The following is a 25875-nucleotide window of genomic DNA, read 5'->3' on the forward strand; positions in this document are numbered from 1 at the left end:
TTCCAACCTACCAGTTCCCTGACTACCCAGCCCATACCTCCCTGTGCTAGACCCGTTCCACAGGTGATCTCAACCATTTCCATGATTTTAAGCACCCCTTACATGTTGGTGACTCCCTAACTTATCTCCAGATCCAAACTCCTTAGCTCCAGCTGTAGCTGGATGTTTGTTCCTTTATGTCCTACAGGCTGCTCAGGCCCAAAATGAACTTGTAACCAACCTCTCACCATGAGCTTATTCTTCCTCCCATGCTCCTCATACTCAACGCCTGGCTCTCCTCTACAATCTTCACACCTGGTTAGTCACCAAGGCCAGTGGCCAATTCCTTTTATCTCTATCAGATCTGTTTCCTTTGGCGCCATCCCACTGTCCAAGCCTTAGATCTAGATCCTCCTTATCTTTCATCTGGAATGTTATAATAGTATCCTAACTGGTTCCAGCCTCACCCCACCCGAATCTAATTCATCAGGATGATTTCTAAATGCAACTCTGTGTCACTCATGCCCCATCTCCCACCGCATCCTTCACCTTTGGAATTTATCCCTCTGTCCCTTATTGAACTACTGTACTGCCCCTAATACACTAAGCTATTTCACATCGTTATGGCTTGGCTCAAGCTGCTGCCCTGCCTACAATGCCCTCCTCACCTTATGTGCCAGATGACTGCTACTGATGCTTCAACACGCTGCCCAAGTGTGAACACGCCTCCCATGAAGCCCTGTCAGCATCCTTCCCCATCCCCAGCAAAATGAATACCTTCTTCCTTAGTATTTCTTTTGTACTGATCTGGGATGGTATATTAAACCACTTAAGGCAAGTTATGAGCTATTAATGATCAGCGACTATCTAATTGACGTTTGTATCCCCAGCTCCGAGTGCAGCACCTTACACGTAATAGGTGCTCAGTTCCTATATGTTGAACTAAATGATCTTTCCCCTCTTCTGTTCCTAAGGTGCTTCTCTGCACTGTGTATTTGCCTCTTGCCACGTGCCACTGTCTCTATGCCTTGTCTTGGCTAGGTCATAAGGTCTTAAAAATAGGCACTGTACGTACCTCTGGTATCCTTTCAATGATTTGCACATAATGCTTGACAATTATTTGTTGAAAGACTCTAAAAGGAATTTTTGTATCTCTTGATTTAAAACCCCAGCAAGCTTTTAATTTCCTATCAAAACAAGTCTAAAAGTTCCTCATCCAGTTTTCAGGGACCTCTATCATTTCACATCACCCTAAGTTATATTTGCCCCATATTCTTCACCTCTTGGACAGCAAGCTATAAGCTCATGAGAGCAGGAACTATCTTGCTCGCCTCTGTACACCCCAATCACTAGCAAATGGTAGATGTCTAACGGTTATCTCCCAAATGAAGAAATTACCGTAGTAACCATTTACTGACTAAAAAGGATGGGCATCAGCCACTCAACAAGGAGTATTTGCAGGTTATTTGATTCGGTAATCTGAGATACCAAAAAATTAAGTCTTTTGAGCTTTAGAAGATAAAAGAGAGGCAATCAGGATGTCCACTTAACATTTTGTTGTACCAACAAACATCACAAATCTTAGTCTCTCATAGACGCCAACAGAATCCACGACAGTGCCATTCTGGAGTTAAAAACAATCCTCAAATTAAAAAGGTAACTACCTCTGGAGACTCCTGGAGTTGCCCAAAGTCCAATAAAAACATCAATTTTAAAGACCTTAAGAATCACACATAAGTCTGCGTAGCACTGACTGTGCTGATCTTAATGACGGGGACAAAACAGAACTCCACAAGCCTCTAGGTGTCGTCAATGGTAGGAGGGGGAAAAGGAGTAAAAGCAGAACTGGGGAGGAGGCAGTGGGACCCTGACAGCAACAGACGGAGATGAGACAGGCCCCAGGGTGGAAAGAGGGACGGCACTACCACAGTTCCTTTATCCTGGGCAGCCCAGAGCCCAGGGAGGGTCAAGTCCTCAAAACTCTACTGGCAACATCTTCCACTGCAAGGAGCTTCTGAAGGACAACCTCTCCCCTGTAGGGTCAGTATAGAGAAATCTGAACGCTAAACTGGAAAAGTGTTGTAGAGAGTGGGATGAAGGGAAAAAACAAACTTTCTTCCTCTGTGATAATGGCTCAGGAGACAAGAAGATGAGAACCCACTCCAGAGCTGGGGCAGGATGCAATATACCCTGGGTTACTCCTCACCATACACATCCATTTTACTCCAAATTCCCACCTGATGATTTTGGCCCAAAGTTGTTACATTCACCAGTAAATGAAAGGAGGTTCTCGCATTTCGGTCCTCTGCCAGCTGTCTCTACCCAATTAGTGCCATTCAAGGCCGCCGCTAATAAAACAGCCTGGGGCACGCATGCTCAGACTCTGACGGTGAGTTCGTGCCCCAGTGCCCGCATACATCCAAGTTCAGCATCTGAAACATCACACATGAGAGTAACAGAGGCCTTGGCACAAACGAAGGGAAAAGCAATGTGCCAACTCCCAATTCTCAACTAACTGTACATGCTAAAAGATGGGGCGGGAGACAATGAGCAGAAGAGGCAAATGGAAGGAAGAGGGACAGAGGACACCAAGGTGCAGAAGACACACAGAAGCAGAAGTTCCAGCGGGCACTATTCAGGCTTCCATGGTGCCTGGCTAGGAACCACGAGGGTTTCGCATCCTGGCTCCTCCCTCATCTCAATTTCTAGAGCTCAAGCCATGAGAGATAACATCCTTGCTTTTCTACCAACAGTCCAACATGACCTCAGTGGCTGAGCTCCAACTACATCACTTCTTGGTACGCAGCTGGCTTTTGTATTCTGTGACCTCAGTTCCTCGTAGTACATGCTTGAGGGGTGTCTGGGTGATCATCATGTCTGTCTATATTCGTAATCTTGGTTCCTTAAAACAATCAAGAGTAATCTCAACTGCATTGTACAGATCCCAACAGATGCAGCACGAGTATTTTTTATGGGAATGGAGGTTATGGTTTCGGGCGAGAGGCAGAATGACGAACATTTTTCAGGTACACCACACTGTAGATGACATTTCAAATCTGAGTTTGGGCCTATGCAAGGTAGGTGGTTTAATATGATCCCAGGAGGGAACTGTAACCACATGACCCTGTTCATGCTAAGACTCTCTTAATCCTACCCTTCCTCCTGCCATATTTCTATCTGAAAATAACTGGGAATTATTCTTGGGACAAATTAGTAAAATATAAACAATTCTTGGGATAAACTAAGTTCATGGGAATTTCGTTTTCAGGGTATCAAGTTATTAGAGCACACCTTTCATTTCTTCTAAAGCCAATGGTTAAGAAAAGTTGACAGGAGGTTCCCACCGGTAACAAAATGTTTACATGCAAACAGTGTCACGTTGCACACAGCACACCCCACAGAGGCAAGTAATTTCTGCAGTTGAAAGTGCTAAGGTGAGAGGGAAACCAATGAGCTATGGGAATAAGACATCACTGCTGCCTGTGGGAGAAAAGCCCCAAGTCTCCTTTGGGAGAGGAAACCCCCAGAGTTGACCTCGAAGTAAAGGAAAGGCTTTCACTCCTGCCCCCTGGGGGGATTTCAGGGAAATGGGCTCACCCCTCAGGATGAGGCCGGCTCCTGGGACCTGACCTTGCCTCTGACTGTCCACGGAGGGAGAGCCATGGCTCCAGGGTTAGTTTCTGAGCCACTCAAAGCAACTCTGGGGGGAGGGAATCTCTGAGAATCCAAATCCTACATTGATTCCAGCCTTACCCTAAAGAGCCAGAGGACTGTCAAGCCGAGACAGGTGTGACTGTCCTGTCTGATCTCAGAGAAACCACTTGGGTGAATGAATATTCCCACCTGAGTCCTGCCCTTTCTCTGCTCTCTCTGGTTTCTCCCTCCCTGTCGGCCACTCTCGGCTGCGCTGGGTGCAGAGCTGACACTGCTAGGAGGTGAGGGAATTCAAGTCCTGAGATTACACCATCCCCCAAAGCCAACCCTTAGCTCCTTCGAAATCATTCAGAGCACTACCTGGTAGCCACCCCCAGCACTGGGCTTGATCCAAAGGCACGTTCAGCCAGAGACCTTACTTCTACTCCCCTGTCATGGGACGAGACCCTGCCCTTGGCCTCCCTCTCCTTGGGAAACCCTGGTCCCATTTCTTGGACTTCCTGACACCAACTCGCAAGCAAGGTCCTGCGCTCGCAGCTTGGCTGAGGACCATTCACTCTCATCTGCCCAAGGCACTAGTCCTCTCTTAAAGCATTTGGCTTTCCGATGCTTTCCCCTCCCCTGGTTTAGGCTGTTCTAGTAGGTCCTGTCTCCCAGTCCCAAGTTTAGCATCCCCTTGTTCACATCCTCGATCTATCCCTACCTCATGTCAAGGTCTGTCCTCCCCTCAGCCCAGCCATACCATCCTCAGTCCCACTGAGCAGAGCCACCCTAAATTCACTGTGTCCAGATCCCAAACCCCAGGGCCAGCCTGAGCTGTTTTCCTGAGACGACAGGACTGGCATCTGTTCAGAGATGGAGATACAGGCTCACCGAGAAAGCAGATACGGAAATCTGAATGGACCTCGGTCTGGCTTGAGACCTCTCTCAACCTTGCAGTTGTCAGCACAAAGGAGGCCAGGGGAGGAGCTCCTCGGATGGTCCCCCTGGCCCACTTCTCAAGTCCCTTCTCGGAGCTACTTCAGGAACCGCTGTCTCTGAGCCACTTACTCAGCAGTCCCTAGTCTCCGGACCATTTTGTTTGATCAGAAAGTGCTGGAGTAAAAGCACACATGCTCATTCTGCCCAGTCGCTGAGCGCTCAGCCCTCCCATCCATGGCGGCACGCTCATTACCACCAGCTCGCAAGCTTGGGCGGACACAAGATCCTTGGACACAAGCTGGGAGAAGCCGTGGAGAGGAGAGTGGCCAAGAGCTGCTTTCGGATGTTTGGCAGACTCCACGGACGGCTACGATCAGGGGCAACTGGGTGTTTTCCCAATAGGCACACCGAGAACATTTTACTTAAGAGCATGGATTCCGGAGCAGAATGAGCGGGTTCAAATTTGCTACCACCTGTTAGCTGTGTGACCCTGGATGAGTTACTTCACCTCAGTGCCTCAGGTACCTCAGCTGGAAAACGGCACGTGAGAGTATCTACTTCACGGGCCTGCCACGAAGGGTAACTGGAGTGGTGAGTGCGAAGTGTCTCCAACCGTAACCGGCAAACGTGAACCTCTAGGACGCCACTGCCCCTCACGATGGTTACAGCGAGGACAGTGACGGCCCGGAGCACAGGGGCGGGCAGCGGAGCTCCCCCCGCCTCACGGTTGCAGGAGGATAGCTGCCGGCTGTGGCTCGCGCTCTTACCACGGCCACCGTCCCAGTCAGTCCTCGCAACGGTCCATTTCACAGATGTGGACACAAGCTCAGAGAGCAAGTGCCCACCGTCTCACTGCCACCCAGCCGGGTAGCCAGGAGCCGGATCCCGTCTGTGACCCCAAAGCCAACGCGCTTAACCTCTGCCACCGAAGTGCGTCCAGTTCTCCAGAGGAAGCACAAGCAGGCTTTACCGGCGGCCCTGCCCTTGCCCTGCGAATGCCCGCCGGGCAAGAAAGAGCACCTGCCTCGCAGATTTAAAGGAACAGGCTGCCTTCTCGTGGGCGTTAGTAACGGGTTTTCTCAGAAAAGCACTGCTTTTACTGAAGATTCTTTCCCACCGCTTGGCGTGGCCCTGACGTTTCTTGTCAGAGACTACAGGACAACGCAGAGCCACCCTGACAACCGCAACGGAAGCATCGCCTAACATCTATCTTCTTAGCAACAGAGAGCGAATGGCTACTTACCAAGTGCCTCCAGAGAGGACTCTGTCGTAAAAATTTCACGAAGCCCAGGGGCGCCTGGACAGCTCAGTCGGTTAAATGTCTGACTCTTGATTTCGGCTCAGGTCATGATCTCAGGGTTATGAGACTGAGCCCCACACTGGGCTCCACGCTGGGGGTGGAGCCTGCTTAAGAGTCTCTCTCTCTCTGCCCCTCTGCCCCCTCCCCCCAAAAATCCATAAAGCCCAAATGCCTTCCGAAACGTCACTTGGCCTGCTCCACTTCCCCTAGGAAAATATTGTTTGGATCTGCTTTGACGGCCAGGGTGCATGTTCTCTATTATGATCACCCTCAGCCACTAAAAGCAAGAAACCTGTGAAGCATCCCACTGTAACCTTGGTTTGGGGGACGCCTTGGTCTGGGGATGGAAAAGTAATTTCCCTTCACTCTTACACCATGACTTTGGTCTACGGGCCCTAAGATTATCCTCTGAAGGGCAGAAGGAAGCAGCCTGGGTTGCTGTTTCTTCCTCTCCGCTACACCACGGAGTCTGATGCGCCCCCCGCCCCCCACGGGCTCTTACCTGCGCGGTGAAGAAGGCTGGGGTGAGGGATCCCGACGGGAGAGCTGGGCTGTTGAGGGCGATGGAGCCGATGTCGGTGCCAGAGAGCACCAGCGGGGGCGCGGAGATTTCCAAGCCTTTGGGTTTTTTGGCCTTTGGGGGAAGAGATGGAGACCTGGTCTTGGAGCCCGATGACAGGTTCAAGGGCTCTAGGGAATCGGAGTCATGGCAGGCGGCCTCCAGGAAGAGGCTTCTGTGTTCGGAAGGGAGGGGCGAGCTGGGGGACAGGGACGGGGACCGAGACGAGGAGGGTGAAGCGGACGAAATGCTGGCGGCATTTGGCAACATTAAAGAGGAGACCTTGGCTGAGGCCGACGAGGCCAGGAAGGCCTCAGACGTGGAGGGCAGGGGCACCACGGGCCTGCTGGCGTGCTTGTCGCTTTTATTGGTCACAAACCTGATGACAGTCCTGACTTCTTCCACGGGAGGGCTGTCTTCCGGCTGCTCCTCCAGCTTCTCCGTCTTGATTGCCTTGAAGGGCTCTGGTGGGTTCTGCAGGGAATTAATGGTGAAGGACGAGTACAGGCCCGAGTGGATGTATTCGTTGCGGCTTGCGCTTTTGAGGGCCGACAAGCCGTGTCTGTGTGCCTCTCGGCCCTCGGGAGCGGCCTTGCAGTCGCTGTCCTGCAGCAAAAGGCTCTCCCGGCTCATCTCCACCGCGTGAGGGTCCATTTTCAGTATCTCCGGGAAAGAGACAAACTTGTACACAAACTTCTGCCCAATCACCTTTTTGATGATGTTCTGTGAACACAAGAGGAGACATTGAAAAGATCAGTGCACCAGAGAAACGGAGGAAGACGTTCGTGGTCATGGGGAATTTTGCTGGCAGCTGCACAAAATATTCTCCCGACTGACGTGTCTTGGCTAAGGCGCGGCGGAAAGGGGCCTTGAGTGGAGGCAGCAGAATTCGATTTGCCTCCCAGTTCTGCTGTTACAAACGGTGCGACCTTTAGCACAGCCACAGTCGTTTTTAGTTTCCTCATCTGGGAAGTAAGGGTTATCCTACCTAGTAACGTCCCAGCCGTCCCCATTTGTTGAGCAGTTACTGTGGGCCGACGGTGTTCACGCATCATCCCATAGCATCTGTACGGCGATCCTAAACGGAAGGTGTTATTACCTAAAAACTAAATGATTTACCTCCCATTCTAAAACTTAAGAAAATAAGCTTAGAGCGCTTAAATGACCCACATAAGCCACATGGTAGGTAAGTGGTCGAAGCAGCACTTCCTTCACCATATGCAGTATTGTCTTACCTACCTCTGGGACTCGTGAGAATTCAATGAAATAATAATGGGAAAGCATTCTGTAAGCTGGAACGCATTATAGAAATGTAAGTTATTATCGCCAAGCACCACAAGGTTTTCTTAAATCATGTAGCCAATTTTTCCTTTTTAATTTTCTGCCAAGAAAGCCACCGGAGGAGAAACAAATTGTCTACTTTGATATTTACATCACTCCTACAGTATTTTAAGTTGCTAGTATCTACTTCTGGCTCTTCAAGTTTATGGCTCCAAGTCCTCAAACATTAGGATGAAAATTAAAACTAATAATCACTGCAGAAGTGTTCACACCCCTTTGGGAGAACATACTTCATCTGACAGGCTATCTGCTCTTCTTGAGGTTTATTGCATTGGAACATCAGCAAATATCTATCAAATCTTTGTGGGGTGCAAGGCGCTCCACACAAAGATGGTCTCCCTCAAGCACAAAGAGCTAGCAGCGCCATCCTATGGGGAAAAGACTCAGAATGTTTCCTTACAAACTGTTCTACAACTTGGGTATGAGTGAGGGTGTTAAAAAAAAAAAATCATTTGGGAGAGAAGAACTTTAGAAGCAGTAACTCCTATTGAGCACCTACTGCATACCGGATGTTGTACACAAGCTATCTGATCTGTTCTCACACTCACCCTCCTGGAGGGCGGAAGGTGTCATCTTATGACACAAGCTCGGAGATAGGGAGTAATCCCGCCCCAAAACCACCACGATCTACTTGTTCTGAAGCCTAAGCTGTTTCACATTTCCACAAAAGTTTGGGTGGAGAGAATCAAAGAACCCCTTAGCAGAGGTGAAATTTTCAAAATGGAGATGGAATTGACAGGTAACATTGTATTACTTTCAGGTATACTGCATAATGTCGCAAGTTTAACACCGATCACCACACAGAGTGTAACATTTTTTTTTCCTTGTGATGAGTACTTTTAGGATCTCCTCTCTTAGCAACTTTCAAATATACCACAGAGATGAAATTTAATTAAACTTGATGTTCCTTCTGTGATCATCATTTGGTTTATAAACATAAGTACATTATGTTTTTGCCTTCCCTCTTGTTACATTATAGCACGTCGATTTGCAATTTTCCTCCTTAAACAGATCATCAAATCCCGGAAGTGAATTTATCCAGCCACCCAGAGGGGAGGGCATATTTACTATGCCACTGAGATTTCTAAGCAGGAATCCCTCAGGGCATGCATCGAAGGGAGGGACACACAATGTCCCCATTCAGCACCGGAAATCCCAGTAACGCAAATCCTGGCGAACCTACGCTCAGCACCAGCACACAGGAGGCTCCCACCCCTGAGCACATTAGATTCCACGCTGAACAGTTCTAGTGCCTGGCAGCCTGGTGCTGGGAGTGCAGATTTAACCTACTGAATGCCATTTACCCCCATCTGACCTCAACTGCACACTCACCACTAGCAAAGCTGAAAACCATTTACAAACCTTCAGAGAAATTTGGGAAACTTACAAGTTCCACCTTGGCCTCATTGACAGCATCTCGGCAGGTGCCCCACCCAGCGTGGGTAGACAACATGCCTAGGAGAAATCCACTGCCGGCAGGCTAGGGTTAAATAGGGTGTCACTGGTGCCACCTGACTCAGAGTGGGTCCTCAGTAAAAAGAAAGCATGCTTGCTACAATTTTAAAATATTTCTGGCTTTCATTAATATTTTTCTCCCTAGGTGAACACTTTATTTTGTCCTCAGCCAGTTTGAACATCCATCTAAACTGACTAACTAGAGCCTAAATAATTACACAGAAAAAAAAGAGAAACTTTAGGCATGTTCTTGTAAAAATCTTTTCTAAAACCTTTAATTTTAACCTTTGATTTTATTATGGGCATTCAGAACATAACATCTGAGCAGGGATTATATGCATAAGCAAATCAAGGAGTAATTTGGGGCTGTAATTAAAAAAATAATAAAAAGGCCCCTCCTCCTGAAAAAATGGTTAGGAACTGTCTCAAAGAGTGGGGCTTTCATGTGTTAAAAAGAGCATAAAGAAGGAGTGCTTGGCTGGTCCAGTTGATTGAGCAGTTGAGTCTTAATTTCCTCTCAGGTCATGATCTCAGGGTCGTGGGTTCAAGCCCTGCATTGGGCTCCATGCTCAGCACAGAGTCTGCTTCTCCCTCTCCCTCTGCTCCCCCCCGCCATCTCTCTTTCTAATAAATAAATAAGATCTTTTAAAAAAGAACATAAGGAACAACTCAATGACTATCAACTGACCGATGGATAAAAAAATGTGGTATATTCAGACTACAGAATATTATCGAGCCACACAAAGGAGTGAAGCACGGACACATGAAACCACGTCAGTGCACCTTGAATGCGTTATGCTAAGGGAAAGAAAGGCCACGTATATGATGGATTCTGTTTCTATCAAATGTCCAGAAAAGACAAACCTAGAGAGACAGAGTCATTTCCTAGGATTTGGGGGTGACATGAACTGAGGGGTCACAGTAAAAGGGTTTGGGAGGGACAGTGAAAATGCCGTAAAATCTACTGTGGTTTTGGGTGCACAGCTCTGTAGATAAAGGCACTGAACTGTATCCTTCAATAGAGCCACTGGATGGTATGTGAACTATGCTGCAATGAAGCTGTTTTTTAACAAAGAACATGAGGAATTTTTTCCCCAGCTTTTCTGAGAGGCAATTGACTTATAACATTGTGAAGTTTACGATGTGTAATATGAAGGTTGGATGCATGTATATACATTGTAAAATGTTTACCACAATTAGGTTAGTTAGCACACCCATCAGCTCACATAATTACAGTTTTGTTGTGGTGGTGGTAACATTTAAATCTGCTCTCTTGACAACTTGCAAGTCTATAATACAGTATTGTTATCTACAGTCACCATCCATACCTTTGATCTCCGCAACTTATGCATTTTGTGGCTGGAAGTTTGTACCTTTGACCAGCCACTCCTCATTTCCCCACCCCTCAGCTGCTGGTAACCACCACTCTACTCTCTGTAGGAATTCTGCTTTTTTAGAGTCCACACATAAGTGAAATCATCCAGTATTTGTCTTTCTCTTATTCCATTTAGCGTAACGGTCTTGAGGTCCATCCAAAACATTTACATGTTTAAATGGAAGGTGGTGGGAACCTTCTATGGCTGGATGCTGACTGCCATAACCCTACTTTGAAGATAAAAAAGGAGCCTCCACAAAGGACACTGAACTCAACCATAGCAAGAGGGCCCCCGCGGTAGCTGCAGCCTCTCTGGGGGGAGAGCTACCAGGACACCGCAGAGCTTTTTAGGAAAAGGTTACAGAGGCAGGGATGGAGATGACCGAAAGGAGGAAGAAACCTTTGGAAAGAACCAGTGTGGGCCTTGCTGGTCTATTCCAGCAGGAAAGATGGAGGAGTAGATCTGGCTACCTGGACAATCTGGGCATGAAGGGGTACAGAGGGTCCAGGAAGGAGGTCAGGGCACCGTAGCCCCGCTGTTTCAGAGCCCAACTGTGCACAGGGGAAATCCGCTCACAGGAGGGGAGCCAGTAAGGAAGCCCCCCACCAGGATGCCCATGGCCTGAGACCCAGGGAGTAGGTAGACTCAGAGCGGGTATATGCCTGACAACTGATCTGATAGCCCCTTACCTTCCGCGGGCAGACCCTGGGAGCACATGTACGTTTGAAGATCTCTCTGTGGTCTCCGAAGGGAGATTGCCTTTCAAGAGTTTTTCCCGTGAGGAGTTTTCTCTGAGAAAACGGAGTTTTCTCTGAGAAAATAATAGATAGTAGTTGCTGAGCACATATTATCTGTCAGGCTGGGTATGAAGAACTTGACCACCGTTAATTCATTTAATCCTCTGAGAGACTGGAACTATTAGGATCCCCATCTTAGAGATGGGCAAACTGAGGCTCAGAGAGTATAAATTACCTGTGGTCCCAAGCTAATACGTGGGCAGTCTGATTCCAGAGCCCCTGGCCACAATGGAAGGGGATACAAGACTCAGGCTGAGACCGCCCAGGACACAAGAGTGCTTGGGGACAGGCTCTTATTATGGAAAGTGATGAGAGTATTTACAGAAAGTTGATTTTTTCACCCGTCCTCCCAGACCCACAAGTATGTGTTGCTTACAGTTGCCTGGCAACCTGACAAATGCTGTCTGTGTCCAGTTGAGCTAAGTGACTTCTCCGGCATGGTTTTAGATGAACAGTTGCACACATCTGCTTCGCCTCACACACGTGGGACCAGCCTCCCTGTGCGTCATTTCCCATTCAGTGCGTACCCACCACCAGGGCAGACTCCTGACGCCACCTTCCATGGGAGGTCACAGGCAGCAAGGACACCGACTTCGGGAGGGGAAAAGCAACATCCACCCCACACAGCCTCCCTGGGACTTCTAGGTGACAGCGGAAGCTACTCCCACCACGGCCACTTCCAAGTTGGTGTCTTGAGACTGCAGGAGCCTAAACGGCAAGCAGCCTGTCGGGGGCAGGACCATGGCGGCCATCTTGGGCCCAAGAACCCTTCCCGACCCACCGGCTACCTCTGGCAACAGAGGGACCCGCGAGAGTCTCCCTTAGTTATTTCCCGCGAACGGGTTGGAAAACACAGAGAGCAAGTCAACTTTCCACTTCCCTGCCTTCCCTGTTGCCCTGACAGGCTCTAGGCTTACTGGTAAAAACAGAGGTGCCCGTAAGTGTGTTTAAATATGTATGTGTAAATAATGCTATATTGGTGGATAAATTAGAAATGTGTCTATTAAACTATCATATGATTTCTCTCATCTATGGAACATAAGAACTAGGATGATCGGTAGGGGAAGAAAGGAATAAAGAAAGGGGGGGTAATCAGAAGGGGGAATGAAACATGAGAGACTATGGACTCTGAGAAACAAACTGAGGGCTTCAGAGGGGAGGGGGGTGGGGGAATGGGATAGACCGGTGATGGGTAGTAAGGAGGGCACGTATTGCATGGTGCACTGGGTGTTATACGCAACTAATGAATCATCGAGCTTTACATGGGAAACCAGGGATGTACTGTATGGTGACTAACATAATATAATAAAAAATCATTAAAAAAAAATAAGACACAGAGAGGAAAAAATAAGTATTAGCAGTCACACCCTGGTTCCAAGTTTTCCTGGGGCCCAGGTACATCCTGGAACTCTGGGAGTCAATAAATGCTGCATTCTGATTAAAAAAAAAAAAAGAAAAGAAATGTGTCTATTAGGTATTGTGATCTTGAAAAAAAAATTACATGCAGTGCTAGGTAATGAAGAGATGCTCAAGGAACTCAATTTACCTTCTTAGTTTTGGTGCTATGAAGGGTAATACTAAGTTAACTACATGTTTGTTGAATGAATGATTCTCTCGGTAAAGAGAACTGACCCAGGTGGGAAACCGGGGGCTTCATCCCATGAAAGACATAATTTTCTGTGGCTGATTCTCAGGCTGGTTCAAGCTCCACATGAATGTGTCCCATATATATAACTGCATGTGCTTTCTTGTTGGCATTTTCAAACTGAAAACTCCCAGACAGACACCAAGGGCCATATGCAAAACCCTACAACCCCATACCTCCTGTGAGAGCTGCATAAACTCTGATTTCCCTCATCCATGGACGCAGCAAACACGTGCTGCCTGTATTGGCTCTGCCCTGGCACCGCAATTTTGATCTAAGTTCGTGCATTGGACTTTCTGGCACTCAGACTTCTCATCCCAGCTCGCATTTCTCCCCAGGCTGCTCCTGGCCCCAGGAGGAGCCAGACTAGTTATGGGATCCCCGTCGGTATGGCTACCACAACCCTTGCTCTTCCACCATGTGAGCGCTTCCAGGAACCGCTGGACTCCTGCCCTCTGATTTTGCAACTCTCCTATCTTGTTCTCAAAGGAGAAAGGTCAGCAGCTCGCTAACACAGCAGGAAAGGTCGTGGAGGAGATTCTTCCTAACAGCCCAGCCTATTCCTAATCCCACAGCAGCAGCAGCAGGGCTGCAGATGGGAGAGTGGGGGATCCTTCCGTAAATACCCACTTGACTGTCTCAAAGGCTGCCAGGGGGATTATAAGGCATGGTTCTAGAATCAACTGCCTGAGTTCAACTGCCACTCCCATCTTTTACCAGCCACGTGCCTCAGTTTCCCCATCTATAAAACAGGGACTAACCTACCACCTGCCTCATGGGATTGAATGAGATAATCCATATAAAGTTTACAGCAGAATACTGACACAACCACACGTGATAAACCCACAATACACAGTAGCTCTTAGGATTTTTATCCTCCCATTTACGCAAAAGCACAAAACATAAAATCCACTCCCTATTCACTCCAGTGGCAAGTGAATAGTCTAAATTAAACCTCCTAGAAGGCTGTGCATATTCCCCTCACTTTGTCCACAGTCCTGGCTACCATGTTGGGACGTATGGCAGACTGAATTACATCTGGTTTATATATCTCGACCAACGGGGGAAACACGATGTTTTATTTAGTTGGGTTCAGACAAAAAATAGACGCAAGGCTTACAGTATGTCATGCCTAGCATGGCCAGCCCCTGACATGCACTGTGAAGGAAACCTCACACACTCCAATTAATTCAGGGGCCAGGGGGAGAGGGAGCCAGCCCTGGGGGCAGCAGATGTGAAATCCAAGTGTCCCACTCCAAAGGCCATTGTAGCTTTAGCAGAAAGGCCGCACGTCCAGCCCGGTAAGTGGTGCAGACGCTAACCAGACACCCCAGCTGAGCTCTGCCGCTCTCCGATGCGGCTCAGAGCAGGAAGCACACTGCCCAGACAGGAGGGAGCAGCCCAGCTCTGTGGGATCTGCTGTGGCTGGGCTGCAGGGGGAGGGCCATGCGGGTTGCTGGCCCGGAGCGCCCATCACCAAGACCCCTGGGCAGGGGAAGAGGACATTTTGAGGACATTCATCTCACCACGGTAGAGACCCTACGTAAAAGGAACCTGTGGCCAGAAAGGACCAGGGAAAGAAGCAAACATTTACGAGCGCCTACCACGTACCAAACCTGCACAGCCACCTGACAAGATGGGCGCTGGGATCCATTTTAAAGATGAAGAAGTCAAGGCCATGGATGGGAAGGGAGGTGAGACCCAATTTCCTGTCCCACAGCGGTGGGTGAGATAATGGCCTTAGAGTGGAATACCATGTAGCTATTTTAGAGGACAAAACAGTGTTAACATTTCCCCAGGCCTTTCAATACACATTAGGTGAAAAAAGCAGCATTATTTTAATGAAATAACTATATATATTAAATAAAAGAAGAAAAAATTAACCTCAAAAGATGTATAAGAAAACTTAAAGGTGGTAGGATTGCCAGTGATTTGTAATATTTCTTTTTGGCTTCTCTGCATTTTCACATTAAATAAAATGCATTTCATATGTATTAGTTGTCAAAATAAGCCCCCCCATTTTTTTTTTTTCTTTTCAAGAAAGCAGCAGGGTCTAAAAAGTTTACTAGCTCAAGACCCCCCAGCTTGTAACTGGTAGAGCTGAAGCTTAAACCAATTCCATGGAGAGCCAAGACGGGAGCCTTTTCTGTCCCATCGCCACACCCTCTCCCAGAAAGCAGCTGCTGTTGGCTCAGAGGCTGCTGTTCAAGTCAGTCCGCCAGGACCACGGGGCTCTGCATTCCAGAGTAATCGTGGGGTAACTGCAGAGTGCCTGGGAAGCCAGCTTTGTGCTAAGGAAGCAAGGTCTGTGCTCAGGAGCGGTCATTTCCAGCTCCTCTTGGGGAAGACCAGCTTTCCCTGAAGTCTATTCCTTAGCTGGAAATAGAACTGCCTCTATCCACCCCCAGGGGAGAGGCGGTGCCTGCTTGGATGGAGCACCCCGCATGAGGCACCAGGGACCGGCGGTCCCACTGCAACAGATGGGACATCACAAGCCCACCTCAACGTGGGTGACATTCAAGAAAGAAGGTTGACGGGAAAACAACAGGCAGCTGGCACCCACATCCACAGCCTGGCTGTGGCCCCCGCTGAGCAGCAGGAGTGCTTGTACGGGAGCACGGGGAGCAGTGACCAGCATCTCTGAGCATCCACAGGCCGGAGCCTTGATGGGCAAGACATTAACCCAGTGAACTGATCTGGGTCCGAATCTCAGTTTCTCTACTTCCTCTGACCTTGGGAAAGGTATTGAACTTCTAGAGACCTCCGTTTGCTCACCTCTAAAAGCAGAACAAAAGTACTGCACAGGGTGTGTTTTTCTTCTAAAAAATCAATATATTTCAGTGCCCCACCCATACAGGTCCTCCAAACATGACCTCTCACCCAGTGCAGTTATGCTTAGCAAGCAATGATCTGTGCAGCATCCCCATGACATCACATTGTCTTTTCATTGTATTCTGCCTTCAAATCTTCTAAATTCCTTTTTTTTAAGATTTTATTTTTAAGTAATCTCTACACCCAATGTGGGGCTTGAACTTACAACCCCGAGATCAAGAATTGCACGTTCTACCGACTGAACCACCAGGCACACCTCAAATCATCTCAATTCCTTATATGGGTACCTCACTTTACAGTTTCCTGAAACTGTACGCGTTCTATCATGCAATCCTTACAACACTTTGATACCCATTTTACAGATGAGGGACCTGGGGCGCCAATCTTAGTTCACAAACGAGTAAGTGGCAGAGACGAGCCCAGGCCACCGGTTCCCAGCCAACACCCTTGCTTCAGCTCCTCGTTTTGGGTTCCCGTCCAGGCCACTGGCTGACTCACTCTTTCCGGACACAAAACCTGACTGTCCTCTCTGCAAAGTTAGAACAAGTCCTCACTGTAGGAGTCATGCTCCAAGTTCCTCCTCTGTAACAGGCAAGCATTCTTTCAACAGCATTTAAGACGCTTTCATATGGAGGCTCCTTGCTAGGCTCTGAGGAACAGAAAAGGAAGTGAATCCGGCCTCTGTCCTCGAAGCATCTGACTGCTGCTTGCATCTGCCCCCTCTCACTCCCCGCCATCCGAAGCCAAGGGGACACGGAGCAGTTGGGGCCACACGGAGCTCTGCTAAGAATCTGTTGCGGGCTCACCTCCCACCTGCCACCCTAAGGGCTGCGTTGAAAGGACTCCAACCCGGCAACTTGAGCCGCCTCTCCCTGGGCCAGTGTTTCCCATCAGCAGTGAGTTGTGCGGTACCCAACACCCCCCCAAATTCATTTCCCCCCAGAAGCTCAGAATGGGACTTTATTTAGAAACAGCGTCTTTGCACATGTCACCAGTTAAGGATGTTGGGATGGAATCATCACGGAGTCAGGGTGGGCACTAAATTCAATGCCTCGTGCCCTTACAACAAGAAAGGCTCCAGGAGACACACAGGGAAGAAGGCACAGAAGAAGGAGAGGGACAGACGCAGAGACTGAAGCCTTGCAGCCATAGCCAAGGGACAGTGAGGACAGCCGGGGCCACCGGAAGCCGGAAAAGGCAAAGAAGCCTTCTCCCCGAGAGCCTTCGAAGGGAGCGTGGCCCAGCAGACACCTTGATTTTGGGCTTCTGGCCTCCAGAACTTCGAGAGAATAAATGTCTCTTGTTTTGAGCCACTGAGTCTGCGGTACTCTGTTACGGCAACCCCAGGAAACATATCCTCGCCCAAAGACTCTGTCCGGCGGGGCAGGGAGGCGCGGCCTTTCCCAGGGGCTTGGCCTGCCCACGCGCCACGCTAGGGGACGCACCGAGACAGGTGAAGCCTGGGCTGTCCGCTGTCTAAAGCTGAAGTTGGGAGCGTGCACACCAGCACACACACACACACACACACACACACACCCCACTTCCAACTTCTAAGAATAACGTGCTGCCAATAAAGAGCTCCAACTCTGTCTTAGAATTGGCTCACTCCTGGGGGAGGTTTCTTTGTGGTTTGGGTTGAGATTTCTTTATTCTCTGGCACTGCTAGACTGCAGTGCGAACCGTCTCTCCAAATTCGGCCAGCCTGACATGGGAGGGTGCTCACCCTTGCTGCCCAGTAACGTGCTGTCCCGGAGGCCTGCAAACAAGAGGAGCCTGGCAGGACGCCAGACCTGAGACTGGACATCAAGAGCATTTTTCCACCCCTTCTGGGCTCGTGGCTGCTTCTCCTGGACTGAGACGCTTGTCTCCCTGCTGGCTCGCTTTCAACACTCAAGGGTATTTTTATTAAAGGCCTCTGGAGTGTTAATAAAACAAAATGTAAAACTGTTCCCCCAGCACATGCTTTGCCAGTCAGGGAGCTGCCAACAAGGACTTTGAGCAGCCACCTCCGGCGCAGGGGTGGGATGGGGGGTGCTGGGAGCCACAGGTGGTCTGGGAGCACGTTCTCACCCGGGCTTTGCTACCGATTTTCTTGTACACTCACCTCCCCACTCGGGTCCTCATTTGCTCAAGGACAGGCAGGCAGGGCAGGTTTCTTAGCTCCTTTGCAGTGTTGACATTCTGAGAGGACAGACTTCTTTCTATGCTACAGAGAACATGTTTTCTCGTTTCATGCTCATCCGTCCTGTGTCCATCCTACGTTCATTTGGCACCACTGCATGCCAGGTGGTATGTGCACAGAACTGGGCATGGTGAGGAAGACCAGCATCCTCTGCAAGGCAGGCCCAGGGACGGCGGAACAGAGTGAAGGCAACACCAAATGCAGACGTCAGGTGGTTGAGAAGCAGGGAGGCGTGAGGATGAGCTGGAGTGGGCCAGGCAGGAAGGGCTGAGGGAGAGCCCGGGGAAGGAGGTCTCAGTAGATGCGAGAGAGGGCGGCAGGCTGGGGTCGTGCAGGAGAGGCAGTCTGGTTGGGGCCAGATGGTAAGGGGGTTTGGATTCTTTCCAGGAGGCTCAGGATGCTGGGCAGGCACACGGGCAGAGGGGTGCTGTGCTCTGATCTGGCTTTCTTTAGGAAGTGTCATTTGGACATCTAGGAAGTGGGGCGGGGGGTCCTGGGGCCGCCAAACCTCCCGTGGTCAGCTGGCTCAGAGAAGGCTGCCAGCAGTTTTTCCGTTGTCATTTTGAACAAACTGGGGTTGGTCTCCTCTCTCTGCCGGCCCTTGGGTGATAATCAGCAGTATTAGGAATGGGGGGTTCAACTTTGAGCCCAAGGCTCTGCAGCTGTGTGATTCACCAGCTTCATAAGCCTGAGCACGGATCTGGGGGTCAAGCGTCGTAGACAGAAAGCTCTGCTGCCTGCCAGTGGTTCCGTCTTGGATCTGCTCCTCAACCTCTCTGAAACTCAGTAACCTACCTCTAAAATGGGCCCATTACCAACTATGACGATAGGCATTTCACATGTTAGAAAATGAGTCAATAAATGTAAAAATATCTAGCACAGTGCTGGCTGAAGACAAATCCTCCATACAAGTGAGCTTCCTCCTCTTATGTCACAGACTGGGGGTAGAAGCTGAGGTAAACTGTTGTCAGAGCACAGGCAGGAGGTGGGGGGAGGAGGCGGCCCAGAGGAGCAGCTGGGCTGGTGGGTGGGTGGTGGGCGGTATGATGTGAATGCTAGGGGTTTTGTCAGTTTGTCTACACAACCACTGAATTTTCCCGCAGCTAGAAGCTGCCCAGAAGCAGGAACACTCATGCCGGCAAACCAGTGTGGGCTTGGGCAACAGCCTGACGTAAGTGGATTTGGCGAGGCTGCCAAGCTGGAGCATTGGCAGCTGAACGCTGAGCCCAGCAGCCCCATCGACACAGCGTTGAAGGTACTCCCAAGACTCCGGGTGTTTCTTAGCAACTGCCCTATTTGGGGGAACACTGAGTGCCACCACGAAGCCAGCTTGGAAGCATGTGCAAAACAGGCAGCACCCCCAACCCAACATGCAGTGCCCACCCCCTCCCCACTGCAACCGCCTGGCCCCCTCATGCCAGCCGCTAACTCCCAGGGCAGTGTGACCAGACTAGAAAACCGTCACAAGACAATCTGCTACCCCCACCCCTCCTCCCCTGCCTCCAGGTCACTAGGCAGCTTCCAGGACCAAAAGCTTCCAGAAAGGCCCTGGTTATCCCCTCAGCCCCCGAGCAAAAGTGCAGTTGCCATCTGTTGTACTTCAACCCATCTGAGCAGCTGACATGACAGGAAGGGGGAAAAAAAGACACCTAACAAAAACACCAGACCCTTAACATTCAGATCCAGGGCTGGGCACAGGGGGGCAGCTCTGATGTACAAAACACTCCTGAACTGAGCCCAGGAGAGATGGGTCTTCTGTGGAATTTCACCACTGACAGAAGTCTTCTAGAAAGTTCCAAGATGCAAATGCTTGCTGGACTTTTGTTCTTTCTCCACTCTGACAGACAATACATCATTTTATCTTCGTAAAATTTATTTTGGGGAATTAGAGAACTCTGCCAGGGCCAGGCTTCTTGGCACAGGCAGGCAATCTCAGATATGTATTATTAACACGAACATTTTCCTGTCGTGATTGCACACCCAATTTAAAATGAATTATCCAATTAAGTTAAGAAGGTGACGCGTTCTACTTCCAGGAATATGCTGCCAATGACTCTGTCTTGACTGTTCTCCCCTGAACCTCTTCCAATTAAGCAGAGACCGTTCGGGACATTGTGAGGATAAGCCGGGATGTTGCTGTGGAGACCGGAGGATTTTTCATCATATCGCCATTGCAATCTCCTGATGAGAAAGGAGCTGGCAGAGCTCTCAGCCTCCCCCTGGGATGAATGCTCACCGCCAACAACAACAAGGACAAAAGCTCCGTTGGACGGAAAAGGACGAGGGATTGCGTCAGCTTCCAGGTCTCCTGCAGCTAGCTCAGAGAGTCTGTGGCTGGAGCTTCCTCCGGGAAGTCAGCTGCCCCGCGTGTGCAAGCCGTGCAAGCCGTGCAAGCCACAGCCCCACCCACGGGCCGACCCAGGGAGGGCCACGCACGCCCTGCCCTGAAAGTGCCACAGGACCAGCTCGGGGCCGGCTCAGCCAGCCCCGAGAAATCGGTATGTGGTGACTGGCCAAAAAGATCAGGGCTTGGGAGGCGGGGGACGGAGCGGGACACCACCAATGCCAAGAAGAGCATGGAGAGATAAAGATTTTTATTTCTAAAATGCAAATCTGACCACGGCTTTCAGCCCTCACCATGAAGTTCCCACTCTTCCCAACGTGCTCCTCGCCCCAGGCGCCACTCACTCTTCCCACCCCATGTTCCCCTCATTCCCTGGAGAACCCTGGGAACTCCCCTGGGAAGCCAAAAGTCAAACTCCCTGCCTTGTGCACATGCTGTTCCCTTGTCAGTACATCCTTTCCCAACTTGGGTCAGCCTGATAAACCCATTCTCATTGCTCCAGGCCCGGGCAGGTGTCTTGACCTCCGGACACCTTCTCTCTGCCTCTACTTCCCTCCCCTGTCCTGGAAGATGTTGGTATCACGGCCAGGCTAGCATTCTAACTGCCTGTGCACATCTGTCTCCCCAACCAGCCACACAGCCATCCGAGGGCAGAGGCTATGTTTTCGAAGGTATGGCTGAACCTGAGAAGAAAAAAAGCAGAGGTGAAATAAAGAGTGAAAGAAGGTCTGCTAGAGAGGGGTGTAGAACTACAAACTCCCCAGAAGCTCCTCGCGAGGGGCGGATCCCAGCAGCGCCTCACGCCCCTCAAGCTTGGGCCCATGGGTTGGGGCAGTTCGCGGGGCCACTCGCAGGCATGCTCTGGGCTTCAACCCCTCTCTCCTCTCCACTCCAAGATGAGAGATTGAAGAACCAGGTCTGTGCGAGTGGTTAAGGAGTGAAAAGGGTTGTTAATCTCGCTAACAAAGCAAATCTCTGAAAGAGACCCTTACTATTACATCGGGTTGTAAATGGACTTTCTGGAAGACTCAGTTTCACTCTAAGAGAAAAAAAAACAAACCGTTCTGCCCAAAATGCCAACCATCAGAACTCCAACGAGCAAAGCCATGTCCCAGGACGTACAGTGAGACTGCAGGAAACGAGCTGGTTTCAGCCGGTGGTGCCAAACCGGCCGGGCACGGACTCGCTCTGCTTTCTGTGTTCACGGGCTTGCCCACAGCCTCCTCCCTCGACCTGCATGTTTGCGAGCTGACCGGGGGCCTTCCGTCCATGCCCGAGGAGTAAAACATGCCCCGTCCTGGCCTGGGCGGCACTCCTTTCTTGGAATTCTACCTAGGTTTGCCCAGCTGTCTCTTCAAAAGCTGTAAGTGGGGGAAGCAGGTCCCTGCTAGTGCTTAGTTGCAAAGCCCGGCCCCTCCAGCCCCCCAATGGCACATGTGATGGGCACTCCACAGACACACAGGCGGAGCAAGGAACCCCGGAGGTCTCCTGTCACAACCTCTGCTAACCAGGCCTGGGAGCGCCAGGGTGGGCTGTGTTCCCGTCCACGTCCTCTATTAGTCGTGCACTCGTCCAGAGCAAGCGGCGACCCCTTCATCTTGGCTTGCACGCTGGGGACCCAGCACACTGCCTGGTATGTGGCAGGCACTCCAGGACCTGCCTATGCTAGACTCCAGTTCCACGCCTGTCTTTGAGCCTAGCTGCTGTCCATGTCGTGCAGTTTTCCTTCAGAATGTGTGGCATCAATTGTAATTTTGAAAATCTACATGAAAGCCGAGCAGCGTCTGAAATATACGGACATATGACCTATTGAAGTGTGTCCCCCAAACAGAAATGTTGAAGTCTTAACCCCCCATACCTATGAATGGCATCTTTGGAAATAGGGTTTTGCAGACATAACTGAGGTAAGAGGAGGTCATGAGGGTGGTCCCTAATCCAGTAGGACTGGTGTCCTTAGAAGAGGGAAATTCGGACACGGAGACACGCAGGAATAACATCACGTGACAAGCCAGGCAGAGACCGGAGGGGTGCAGGTGCTAGCCAAGGGGAGGGACACGAGGACCGACGGCCCCCACCAGAGGCTACGAAGAGGCAAGCAAGGATCTACCCAGAATCTCAGAGGGAGCACGGCCCTGCTGACACATTGATCTTGGACTTCTGGCCTCCACATCTGCGAGACAATCCATTTCTGTTGTTCTAAGCCACACTTCGTGGTTATGGCCGCCCTCGAACACTAATACAGGACAAGGCAGTGACACTGTGTTTCCAAGTTTAGCAGTTACCGAACATCACCTTTCATTATAAAAGTGATTTGTTTGGGTAGTGTCCACCTCGTTATCCAACTGCTTTCATTTCACATCTACCGAGCAACCCCTACACGCCAGACCCCATACAAAGTACCAGAGCAACAAAAGTGGGTAAACCAGGAGACCACAGTGGAGATGGTTTTGTGAGGCGATCTAAACAGGCAACTGTCACACAACACGGAGACTCTCATAAACCCAGATAACAGAAGTGACGAGCAGCGGGGGAGTACTCAGCAGGTGCCTGACGCCATGCTGAGCACCTCGTACCCCTGCTCACATTTAATCCCCCACCACCCTATGAGGGAAGGTGCTTTCCCACGGGGGCACGGACGCTCAGAGGCTGAGGGACCGCCGGACTCTAGCCCCGAGAGCACTGAGTGCAAAGCCCTTGCTGGCTGCTCCAACCGGGTGTGCTCAGAGAAGTGTGCCCCTCTGAGGGCAAGGAAGCATCATTTAAAAATGAAAGCATCTTAGTCATTGAATTTCAGGAGAGCCTGCATATGTAAAGATAGGCGGTTGGGTAAAGAAACTGTGATCATCCACCAGTCACCCAGGATCTGACCTCAGCCTGCTCCTGGCCGTGCTCGTGCACGAAGGTGGTACACAGGTCCAAATTTTCTTCTTTGCAGCTGTCTGAATTTTTCAAATTAGTGATGAGGAAAATACCATCTGGATCATTCTTCTGACTAATACTTCATAGTACCTACTGTATTTTGAGCACTGTTCTCAGAACTGACCGTGTGTGAACTCAGCTAACCCCCCACCCCCACCCCACGGTGCGGGCTCTACTACCAAACCCATTTTAGGAGGGAAGCCGAGACCAAGAGGGCTCAGGCAAAGCACTTGCAGTCATGGAGCTGGATTGAAACCCAGCAGTCTAGCCTAGAGTTCATGCAATTAGCCACCTTGCTATAATGATGGATGGGGGCGGGGGGCCGAGGAATGATGATTGAAGTGTCTCAGCCCCAAGCAGATACAATGAGCCCATACACTAGTTTGCTCTGATGCCTTCTACAAAAGACTGCACACATTTTCCACTTTTCCCCCCTCTGCCCATTTCTAATATTCTGGAATGAGCTAAAAATATAACCTACAACAACAATAAAAAATGCTATTCTCATGCTTGCAGGAAAACTTCCCTATCAGGACACACCAAGGGATGGGCAGTTCCAGCCAACAGTGGAGAGATGCTAGCTAGCAACGGACAGCAGAGCCAACGGGAGAGAAGAAGGCAGCCGTCAAGGTAGGGAGCCACCAACTTTATGTCACGTGCAGAGCAGGCTCTGGATCGTGTCTTTTAGGAGATCGGGGGGAATGGACAGATGGACAGGACAGAAGGACGAAGGAGGGGGCTGAGGAAGATGCTGAAAGGCAGAGAGGGTCACGCTGAGAGCTGGGGAACCATGAGGAACACCTGCAGAGGGGGATGGGGCACACGGAGGAACATGTGGCCCAGAGCTTCACATTCACAGACGCTCCTCCATTCTGCCTCTCAGGTTAGAAACCCAACCATGTGAGACCGCCATTTTTGTGGGTCAAAAATGGTCATATGTTGGCAATTTCTTATGGTTCAATGTATACACATAGTCACAGAGTAACATGGCAAAGTTGAAAGAAGTGTCAATCATGGGGGCACCTGGGTGGCTCAGTGGGTTAAGCGTCCCACTCTTGATTTCGGCTCAGGTCATGATCTCAGGCTCCGGGGATCAAGCCCCTCATCCGGGCTCCGCACTCAGCAGGGAGTCTGCTTGAGATCTCTCTCTCCCTCTCCCTCTGCCCTTCCCCGCCACGCCTGTGTGACACGCTGGACAAGAGCTGCTCCTGCCCTCGCTGTTCACGCCAGCCGGCCGCTCAAAGGTCACGTGGCCAAACCTCAAGCTCTCCACCGGCAGTAGAGGAAAGAGACAAGGGGGTGAGGAGGACACAGAGGCCATGCGGGCCCTGGGCTCAAGCCGAGGCACAGTGCACAGCAGGGCTCTGCCGTAGTGAAGTGCTTGATAATAGACAAAAAGCACCTTTGTGCTACCCAATTGCCTACCTGCAAGTCAAGTCTTCCGGTGGCAAAGAAAACGAACGGCCCAGAAGGTAGGGCGTGTACCTTGTGGCCAGGAATGTAGGCAGACAAGCCAGGTTCAAATAGGACACTACTGCCTCCCGGCTGCAGAAGCCTGGGCGGGTTTCTCCTGGAAGCCCTCCCGTCTTCATGTGTCAAAGGAGAGGCCAGCGCACCCAGCTCACCGGGCTGCTGGAGTTTGGGTGAGACAAAGGGCAGGAAGCGCCCCATGGCACCGAGCCTTAGACACAGAAGGTGCCAAAGCACGCCGGGTGACTGAAGGCCCCGAGACTGCTTTCCCCAGAACGTGAGAAAGTCTGCCCAAGGGAGATCAGGTGTCATCTACATAGCAGTGGCTCTACCGGTCTTTTGAGGGGTCCCTTCCAGCCCACGTTCTCCCTTCACACTGAAGACGCACAGTCCTTAGCCCCAGTGCCCGGACCACAAGGAGCGGTAGAACTGAGTCACAGATACCGAGCCAGGGCGCCTGATCTTTGACGCCTTGATTTAAAACAATGACATTTTTTTAGTCTCAAAACCAGGCTTTTAGGCACCCCGCCAACAGGCAAGATGACTGTTTTCCTTCCGAGGGCCCCAATTCCCATTGTGCGACTTAGAACCTGGGGAAAACTGCAAAACAATAAACCATCTGTAAGTCTTCCAGACAGTGCAATTTGCAAGAAGCGCTTTTACTGCTTCATAGGACTGTGCATGAAGCCAGGACTAATTAATTGCTACATTAAAGGAAAGCACCTTTAACATTTCAATGACATAATCATATGTAATTACAATCATATAAAGGAACACTTTATAATTAATGATGTCTCTACTTCCTGAAATGTGTAATCCTTCTGTCTTGAATTCCAAAGAGGTTGGAAAAAGGCAGGCACTAAATATAGATCAGGAACTAATATTTAAATCAGCTTTTAATTCACCTTTCACTATGAACAGCAAAACCAGAACAAAAGCTTACCCTTATTAGGAGTCTAAGTCTTTATGTCTATGAGACTAAATATACAGCAACAACAGATCCACACAGAGATGGCCGAAATTACAGGCCTGAAATGATTACCTCTAAATAGCAATAATTTTGCCCTAGCAGGCACATTAACTGCTTTTCCAGAAATGCAT

At 50.1% G+C, this 25875-nt stretch overlaps 1 protein-coding gene across 1 annotated transcript in view; it reads right to left on the minus strand.

Moving 5' to 3' along the window:
- ELK3 (ETS transcription factor ELK3) overlaps window positions 1-25875 on the minus strand; it is a 66732-nt gene that overhangs the window by 12151 nt on the left and 28706 nt on the right. Inside the window, exon 3 of the mRNA XM_045779480.2 lies at window positions 6357-7136. Coding sequence (XP_045635436.1) covers window positions 6357-7136 — 780 coding nt within the window. The remainder of the gene's footprint in view (window positions 1-6356; window positions 7137-25875) is intronic.

This window comes from Ursus americanus, chromosome 17 (genome assembly GCF_024610735.1).
Source record: "Ursus americanus isolate L20-20 chromosome 17, mUrsAme1.1.p, whole genome shotgun sequence".
In the NCBI taxonomy this organism is placed as follows: domain Eukaryota; kingdom Metazoa; phylum Chordata; class Mammalia; order Carnivora; family Ursidae; genus Ursus; species Ursus americanus.